Here is a 9920-nt window from a genome sequence, read left to right on the forward strand (position 1 = left end):
TATGTGTGTGTTACGGTCCTTAATAAAATGCACACACACAACCAAATGGCAAATAAATCACTTCGCAAAAAAATGTTACTCCGCTGTTTGGATTTGTATTTCATTATCCATAACCTCTGTCAAAGAGTTATCGGTCGACTCTTTGACATTTAGATTTACTGCAAAATTAAAACAAAAATAAATAAATTGTACTCTGTTGTTCGCATGACCTTACCTTATAAAGGCTCTATTACACGGCATGTAGTTGTCTTATGACATGTCAAATTTAGCACTTGTTGAGTTGTACATGTCGTGTGATACAAACAAAAACAACTATTCACAATAGCACATGTAATTTTTTTAGAGCGTGCTCTAGTCCTTCTGACAAAAACAAAGAAATCAGCTGTTTTTGTTGTCAGTCGAATGAAAGTAACCGCAAATCAAATTGTTTTCACAAATTTATAATTTAACCTGCTTACCCACAACTTAAACAATTTTTACGCAAAAAACATCAGCTTTTACTAAAATTCTTAGGTTATGTTATACGAAAATAACATATAGGAGTGATAGCAAAAATGATGAATCGTTTGTAAATTGACAATTTTAACAAACATTTTCAATTACATGTGCATACAAAAAGTGGCATGTCATAAGACATCTACATGCCGTGTAATAGCGCCTTAAGTGCTTCCTTTCGGTATTTTCAGTGGTTTTTTTAGCAACTTTGTCATTTCTGTGTAGCCAGTTGACATCACTTATTAGCATATGTTCAGACTTGTTTTAACAGCATAGAAACCCAAGTAGAAGAACAAGAAGTCTTGTTTTGGGTGCTACCACTGGGGGAACATATTCTGTATTTCTAATAAAGAACAATGGAATTTTTACATGAAGGCGTTGCATTGGGGGTGGATTTACTTATTTTAGGACTGTGTGCCAAGGAGTACGTAAGCTATAAGAAAAATGTCCAGCTTTTAAAGGTGAGTGAAAAAAAGAGTGGTTAAATAACCCCCTCACTAACCCATATATACCATATACTATAGGCAGCCCCTCAGCTGGCCATCGACAGTGATTTAAAGAGTTATGTTGGCCAACAAAAGGACAGAAAGATTCCGTATGCAGTGATAAGGGGTACGGTTACTCCTATTGGTGTACCCATGCGCAGTGTAATGTCACCATCGGTGACAGGTGTCTTGCAGGTCATAAAGCTAAAGTAAGATGAAATCACATACCCAAATTGTTTGGCAAATAATCACGTGCTACCATTTCTTTATAGTGAGCATCGAGTGGCTCGTGGTTTTGCTGGTTTCTGGTCTGAACAACGAAAACTTATTCATGTCTCCTCAAACGAAATGCCTTTTGAGTTGCGCAACAACGATGCTGGCGTCGAAATTGTTGATGCCCTTTCAGCTGAAGTTCTAGACATGGATGTGGTCTATGACAACTATGAGCCTTCGTCATTGTCTTTCTTTGATCATATTTTTGGATTCTTCTCGGGAGTGCGGCAAAAAGGTCTTCAAACCACTGAGGAAGTACTACGAGACGGTAGTTTTATAACAGCCATAGGTGAACTGGAAATGGATGGAAAAACATTACGCCTGCAGCCTTCCCCCATGGGTCCTTTATTCTTGACCACAGCTACAAAATCCACATTGATAAAGAAATTTGAAGAAGCTAAAAATTCCATGCTGTTCAAAATTTTTGTATGTGGCACTATTGGAGCAGTTTTAATTGGAGTAATAGGCCGCAAATTATATTTGAAGAAAAAGCAGGAGCGAGATGAGAGGCGCATTCGTGAAACTCTGGAAAAGGAACGCAGAGAGCGAAGGGCCAAATCGAGACCTATGAATTTAACACAAGATCAGTTGTGTGTCGTTTGCAATATAAATCCGAAAGAGGTAATTTTAGATATAGTTTTAGCATGACAATGTTTTCGAATACTTTTATGACCATCGTGGAGCATAGGGTTATTGCGCAACTATGGGGTATGTGAGGTTGGAATATCGTGATCTAGAGCGAGATGTGTAACGCAACAAAAGAGAACACCTAGATCAAGCAGCGAATCCGGCTGGTCAATACAGCTTTCAAGAGGATATGGTATTTCATCAGTTCTCATGTAGACCATCACCATCAGAAGACAAATATCCTATCCGTTGGAAACCACAAATACCTGCTGTCTTAGCAGTATCTACCGGGCTGCTATAGCAGCTACCATCCCAATCACCATGTTGTGGATTGTCATTTACCGCCCAAAGGAATCAAGCTGAACCTACATGAACTAGAGCGCAAAGCCCTAAAAGAATCTAGATAACATTCATGTAGACACTGTAGCAAAAGCGATTAACAGCTGAACGCAGTCCTTGAAGATCGAACGCGACCCATTGCACCTAAAGAAGTTAGTCTTCCTCGGCAAACCAGAGTAGTTCTGGCTCAAATACGTTCCATCAGATGTAGTCGCTTTTACTCCTACAAAGCTAGAATGGATGCCAGCGTGTGGGTTGTAAGTCCTGATAGTAACCTGGGACCACAAGACACATTCCACCTGTTGAACTTACCACCCAATCCTGCTACACTTAGGACCAAATTTCTCTGGACCCACGCCAACTTAGTCACAGAACTCCAAGATGTGGATATTTAACTGAATCCAGCAGACAAATAAATGAAGCACGACACACTGCTTTAACAACAACAAATGAGTAAATACCGAGCTTGGTATAGCTGTGAATAACACACGGGCTGGGAATTTTAGGTCCGATCTGTGTGATGCTAAGCTAAGCACCATACAGATATCTCGCTGTCACGAGAACCTTAGCTGTGTGCTACCAGGCGCGTCCACAGGTTGCGAATAGTGGAATGTTCCATGCGGAGTAGCTGCAACGGCATTCGCGGACAATCAGCGGTATCGAGCGGAAAGTCTCATTGAGAGTCCGAGCGGCACCAGCTCTTGCACAAATACTGAGTGCCTATGATGCTCGATATGATAAGGCGAGTTATTGGCGCCTTTAGGTAACCAATGGGCAACCCGTTCCCACGGAGATCGGTCATTTGAACCGGAACGCTTGATGAGGATTACCACGTCCACATGAAAATGTGGCTGCAGCAACAACAACATAAGAAAAGGAAGAGCAGTTTCTGCAACAGCTCGCCAAGTGTCAAACAGTCGAAGCGCTTCAGGTGACAAACAATGGAACCAATGGATGAAAAATTGAGACAGACAACCTGAAAGTCACTGGTCAACTTGGCTGCTGCCTATACTGCGTCAAAGGCCTTGGACAATCAAACTCAATCTTACATATTTGAAGATGACTTAATTATTGAACCCGATGTTAGGTAGCTAGAGATCACGTCAATTTCCAGTAGTCAAGTTCAAAATGCATTGATGGCCTATGTCTACGCGCTGTTCAGCCTGACGAGTCTACGCACCGTGCGGGTCATTTTTTACCGTACCGTAAGTCGATTATTTCAGTACTGTGCGGGTGATCTTAAATAGTGATGTAGCCGTAGGCAACGTAGACCGATTCTCCCAGTGCCGTGCGAGTCTGACAGACCTGTAAGCAACGTAACTCGATTCTTCTAGTGCCGCTGGAGTTTTCTAAAGTGGTGACGTAAACGCAAGCAAGGTAAACCGATTCTTTCACAATCCCATGGCAACCGGTTGTACGCACCGGATTGACCCGATGGAACTCCTCACCGGCAAGGACTGCCGCCTCAGTGTACGTGTTAGTCTTTTTTCGCCATGGGAGAGGCACATCCCGGAGTGCCTCTCCGCACGGTTCTGGTCTGTGCTGCGATTGAAAAGAATCCCGGACCATGGTTCTGTTCGGGTTGCCAGAACCGCCTCCATCATTGGTCGGTGTCTGTGAGGTGTACCCGATGCATGGAGTGGGTACATTTCCGATCTTGCTCTGGCCTCACTTCACTACGGGAGTATAGTTATACTGGATATGTTGCAAGGTGCTGTGCGAACATAGCCAGCAGTGGGTCACAAGCGTCGTCGTCGTCGGACTATGAAGGCTCCACGTTTTGGACGATATATGAGGATGTCCCCACTGGGTTTACGAGGAGTTGCGGCAGCTCGCCAGACATTTCCATTGCATCCCCTGATCTCCTGAGTGACATATCGTGGCAAGCCGTCATCTCTTGGGGTCAGACCGCCTCCCTATAATTCTCACCATCGACCGACAACCGGACTTCATAACCGCTGAGCGCCGGACGTTTATCTATCAGAAGAAGGCCGATTGGGCTGGCTTCAGAGAGTGTATCAATCGCCGTTTCAGTGAACTGCCACCCCCCTCGAATGTGTTAGTTGCCGAGAGGAAATTCCGAGACATCATAGACGAAGCAGCCGCTCGCTTTATACCAGCCGGTCGAATACTCCAAGTGAGGCCCAATTTTCCGGCGCAGGCAGTGGTATTCGCAGACGAGCGTGATGGGATTCGTTGTATGGACCCCACTAACCCCAGAATCAGTGAGCTGAATCTGGAAATAAACAGGGTGGCAACACGGTTTAGGCAAGCTGTCGTCTACTGCTAAGTCACTTTCGAACCCCGGTAGACGGGATGACAGGACCTCAGTCACTTTTGGCGAAGTAACCGTGACTGATCCGAAGAGATGCGCCAGGTTGTTCAACCGTCAATTTATTGTGCATTCCGAGAGTAACAGGGCAAGGAGGAGCCATTCGCCGTATTCGTGGTCTCCGAGCCGATGGACAGCCTTCACAATTTATCGTGGGCGAAGTTACGAATGTCATCCGTGGCGCCAAATCATCCAAGGCGTTGGGCCCCGACGGAATCTCTACATTGATGTTGAAGAATCGGGATTTACCTGGAGTTGAGTACCTTACTACTGTCCTCAACCTGTCTTTGAACACTCCTTTAGTTCCCGATATCTGGAAAATGGGCAACGTACAGACCGATCTCCCTTCTCTCACCAGTAGCAAAGACGCTTGAGACATTACTTCTCCCGAGGCTCGTAGGAGAATTTCCATTCGACGAGCATCAACATGGATTTCGTAGACTGCATAGCACAACAACTGCTTTGCATGCCACCACATTTGCCGTGGCTCCAATCAACCCAGGCCATGTGATAGGACGGTCCTTGTGGCACTGGACCTATCGAAGGCATTCGACACGGTCAGCCATGCCAAATTATTTGAGGACATCGCCAACACGTCCCTCCAGACAGGCCTGACCCGTTGGGTCGCGAATTATCTGTGTGGCCGCCAGTCATTTGTGGAATTTAGGGATAAGAAGTCAAAACACCGTAGAGTGAAACAGGGAGTTCCCCAAGGTGGGGTGATATCTCCGGCTCTGTTTAACCTCTACCTATCCTCCATCCCACCTCCTCCAGACGGCATAGAGATCGTATCATATGCGGACGATTGTACGATCATGGCATCAGGCCCCCCATCCATTGATGACATCTGCGATAGGTTGAACGTCTACCTTAACGAGCTTGCCTCATATTTCGCTGCAAGAAATCTGAAGATATTCGCCACCAAATCTTCAGCCACATTGTTCACTACAAATACGCGTGAGGTGAATTCTGAGCTGACTGTGATGGTCGATGGAGAAATGATTCCGACCATCAAGTGTCCCAAAATACTTGGCGTCACATTTGACAGCTCCTACACTTTCTCCCCACATGCCTCAGCAATCTGCAATAAAGTCAAAAGTAGAAACAAGGTCCTCAAGTCACTCGCTGGCAGCACTTGGGGTGCAGACAAAGAAACCTTGTTGACCACGTACAAAGCAATTGGCCGGTCTGCGGTAAGTTATGTAGCGCCAGTGTGGTCTCGTCAGCTTTGTGACACGCAGTGGAATAATATTCAGATCTGTCAGAATGCCGCCCTCCGAACTGCGACGGGTTGTCTGCTCAGTTCTCATGTGGACTACCTCCATCAGGATACAAAGATCCTACCAGTGCGAAGACATAACTACATGCTGTCTAAGCAATACCTTTTGCGCTGTTATCGCAGAGACCATCCAAATCATCATCTTGTGGATAGATATCCACCGCCCAGAAGCCTTAAGGTAGATATCTACATGATCTAGAGAGTGAACTTCAGCGCTATAAGAGAGAACCTCTAGATCAAGCGGCATATCAAGCAGATCTAGACAACATTTATGCAGACACGGTAGCAGATGCGGTAAATGGTTACCGTGTGAATGTAGTCCTTGGAGAATGACCACCTCCCATTGCAACTGAAGAAATTGTCCTCCCCCGGCAAACCAGAGAATTACTTTCCGGCAAATACATCCGCCTCAACTCCTAGAGAGCAAGGATTGATGCCGACGTGCAAGATGTATGTCCCGATTGAAACCAGGGATCGCACGATACACGTCACCTGTTTAACTGCCCAGCCAGACTCACTCGACTCAGACCCGGAACGCTGTGGACGCACCCCATATTAGTCGCAAAGTTCCTGGGCCTTGACACTCAACAGAATCAAGCAGACGAAAGATAGAATACAACAAACTGCTACAACAACAACAACAACCGATTCTTTCAGTGTCTTGCTGGACTTCTTACATGATGACTTAACGGTAAGCAACGTAACTCAATTTTTCTAGTGCCGTGCGAGTCTTCTTATGAGGTAGCGTACACATAGGCAACGTAACTCGATTCTTTCAGCCTCATGAGAGTCTTCTGAGTCTTCAAGGTTCTCACTTTACATTTTTCTAGGGCCGTGCGAGTCTTCTTATGAGGTGACGTAAGCGTAGGCCACGTAACTCGATTTTCCAGTCTCATGACAGTCTCTTGGGGTTGTGGCGAATTCGTTCTCAAGGTTTTCACTTTACATTTCCGTTCGAAACTTGTATTCTAACGTAACGCTTCACGATCCCCCCGACCTACCTTGTATGCCAGACATGACCCCTTCCCGTCTCCCCTACCGAACTGACTTGTTGCACCTCGAATGAACGCCTAGGTTTAGATGTAGTGCACATCCCGCCTGCCTTCTGTTTGTCTGTATTTTTTAGTTTAATACAATATAACGTCTCCTATTTTTATACCCACCACCGTAGAAAATATCAATTTCCGACCCTACAAAGTATATATATTTCGGATCGTCGTAAAATTCCAAGACGATTTAACGATGTCCGTGTGTCTGTCCGTCTATCAGTCTGTCCGTCCGTCTGTTGTAATCACTCTAGAGCCTTCAAAAATTGAGATATTGCGCCGAAATTTGGCACAGATACGTCTTTTTGATGTACGGTGGTTAAGTTTTTGAACGGGCCAAATCGGACCATATTTGGATATAGCTGCTATATAGACCGATCTCCCGATAAAGGGTCTGAAGCCCATAAAAGCTTTATTTATTATCTGATTTTGCCGAAATTTGAAACAGAGGGTTATCTTAAGCCTCCTGATATGTGACCTAAATATGGGTCAAGTCGAACAATATTTAGGTATAGCTGCCATATAGACCGATCTCCAGATAAAGGGTCAAAAGCCCATAAAAGCTTTATTTTTTAAACGATTTCGCTGAAATTTGAAACATTGAGTAGTTTTACGCCTCCTAACATAGGACCCAAATATGGTTCAGATCGAACTATATTTAGATATGGCTGCAATATAGACCGATCTCCAGAAAAAGGGTCTAAAGCCCATAAAAGCTTTATTTTTTAACCGATTTCGCTGAAATTTTAAACATTGAGTAATTTTACGCCTGCTAACATAGGACCCAAATATGGTTCAGATCGAACTATATTTAGATATAGCTGTCATATATACCGATCGGCCGATAAAGGGTCTGAAGCCCATAAAAGCTTTATTTATTACCTGATTTTGGTAAAATTTGATATCTGACCTAAATATGGGTCAACTCGGACTATATTTAGGTATAGCTGTCATATAGACCGATCTCCAGATAAAGGGTCTAAAGCCCATAAAAGCTTTATTTTTTAACCGATTTCGCTGAAATTTTAAACATTGAGTAGTTTTACGCCTGCTAACATAGGACTCAAGTATAGTTCAGATCGGACTATATTTAGATATGGCTGTCATATAGACCTATCTCCAGATAACGGGTCTAAAGCCCATAAAAGCTTTATTTTTTAACCGATTTCGCTGAAATTTTAAACACAGGGTTATCTAAGGCCTCCAAATATCTGACCTAAATATGGATTAAATCGGACTATATTTAGGTATAGCTGCCATATAGACCGATTTCCAAATAAAAGGGTCTAAAGCCCATAAAAGCTTTTTTTTAAACGATTTCGCTGAAATTTGAAACATTGATTAGTTTTACGCCTCCTAATATAGGATCCAAATATGGTTCAGATCGGATTATATTTAGATATAGCTGCCATATAGACCGATCTGCCGATAAAGGGCCTGAAGCCCATAAAAGTTATATTTATTACCCGATTTCGCTGAAATTTAAAACAGTGGGTAGTTTTAGTTCTCCCGACATCCGTCCCAAATATTGTTCAGATCGAACTATAGTTAGATATAGCTGCCATATAGACCGATCTCCCGATAAAGGGTCTGAAGCCTATAAAAGCTTTATTTATTATCTGATTTTGCCGAAATTTGAAACAGAGGGTTATCTTAAGCCTCTGAATATCTGACCTAAATATGGGTCAAGTCGAACAATATTTAGGTATAGCTGCCATATAGACCGATCTCCAGATAAAAGGTCTAAAGCCCTTAAAAGCTTTATTTTTTAAACGATTTCGCTGAAATTTGAAACATTGAGTAGTTTTACGCCTCCTAACATAGGACCCAAATATGGTTCAGATCGAACTATATTCAGGTATAGCTGTCATATAGACCTATCTCCAGATAAAGGGTCTAAAGCCCGTAAAAGCTTTATTTTTTAACCGATTACGCTGAAATTTTAAACATGGAGTAGTTTTACGCCTGCTAACATAGGACTCAAGTATAGTTCAGATCGGACAATATTTAGATATGGCTGTCATATAGACCGATCTCCCGATTAAGGGTCTGAAGCCCGCCCATAAAAGCTTTGTTTTTTAACCGATTTCGCTGAAATCTTAGACACAGGGTTACCTAAGGCCTCCGAATATCTGACCTAAACATGGATCAAATCGGACTATATTTAGGTATAGCTGCCATATAGACCGATTTCCAAAAAAAAGGATCTACAGCCCATAAAAGCTTTATTTTTTAACTGATTTTGCTGAAATTTGAAACATTGAGTAGTTTTACGCCTCCTAATATAGTACACAAATATGGTACAGATCGGAATATATTTAGATATAGCAGCCATATAGACCGATCTGCCGATAAAGGGCCTGAAGCCCATAAAAGCTCTACTTATTACCCGATTTTGCTGAAATTTAAAACAGTGGGTAGTTTTAGTTCTTCCGACATCCGTCCCAAATATGGTTCAGATCGAACTACAGTTAGATATAGCTGCCATATAGACCGATCTCCCCATTAAAGGTCTGAAGTCCATATTTATTACCCGATTTCGCTGAAATTTTAAATACAGGGTTATCTTAAGCCTCTGAATATCTGACCTAAACATGGATCATTTCGTTGAAATTTGAACCGTAAGTAGTTTTAGGCCACCCGCCATCCGACCCAAATATGGTTAAGATTGGACTGTTGTTGTTGTTGTAGCTTTATTTATTACCCGATTTTTTTGTATTTTGAAATACAAAATTGAATAGTGAAATTCAACCTAGCTTAAATCGATTTATCCTAGATCTGTTGAGTAAAACCTTGAAAAAGTCTACTTAAAATTTAAAATATGTGCTTTATTTCTTTCAGGTCATAATTCTACCCTGTGGTCATGTCTGCATATGTGAAGATTGTTCGGAAAAAATCAAAATGACATGCCCCGTGTGTCGAGGAAAAATAAATACACGCGCTGCCGCATTCATATCATAAATGTTACGAATTTTTTTAATTAACTGTTTAAACAATGCCCAATAATAGAATATATCTCATATTTATAATTTATTTATACATAG

The 9920-nt window shown here is 42.6% G+C and overlaps 1 protein-coding gene across 1 annotated transcript; it reads left to right on the plus strand.

Moving 5' to 3' along the window:
• Positions 1–741: 741 nt before the first annotated feature.
• LOC106086770 (mitochondrial E3 ubiquitin protein ligase 1) lies at positions 742–9915 on the plus strand. Its single transcript, XM_013251569.2, has 4 exons — positions 742–956; positions 1020–1189; positions 1253–1874; positions 9718–9915. Exons 1-4 carry the CDS (start codon positions 852–854, stop codon positions 9835–9837), a joined length of 1017 nt encoding a protein of 338 aa, XP_013107023.1. The 5' UTR covers positions 742–851; the 3' UTR covers positions 9838–9915.
• Positions 9916–9920: the final 5 nt, after the last annotated feature.

The sequence above is a fragment of the Stomoxys calcitrans genome, chromosome 1 (genome assembly GCF_963082655.1).
Source record: "Stomoxys calcitrans chromosome 1, idStoCalc2.1, whole genome shotgun sequence".
Lineage (NCBI taxonomy): Eukaryota > Metazoa > Arthropoda > Insecta > Diptera > Muscidae > Stomoxys > Stomoxys calcitrans.

Coding starts and splice junctions, on each gene's coding strand:
- LOC106086770 (XM_013251569.2), top strand. CDS start 852: ATGGAATTTTTACATGAAGGCGTTGCATTGGGGGTGGATTTACTTATT. Junction 957..1,019: donor AAAATGTCCAGCTTTTAAAG/GTGAGTGAAAAA, acceptor CATATACTATAG/GCAGCCCCTCAGCTGGCCAT. Junction 1,190..1,252: donor TTGCAGGTCATAAAGCTAAA/GTAAGATGAAAT, acceptor ATTTCTTTATAG/TGAGCATCGAGTGGCTCGTG.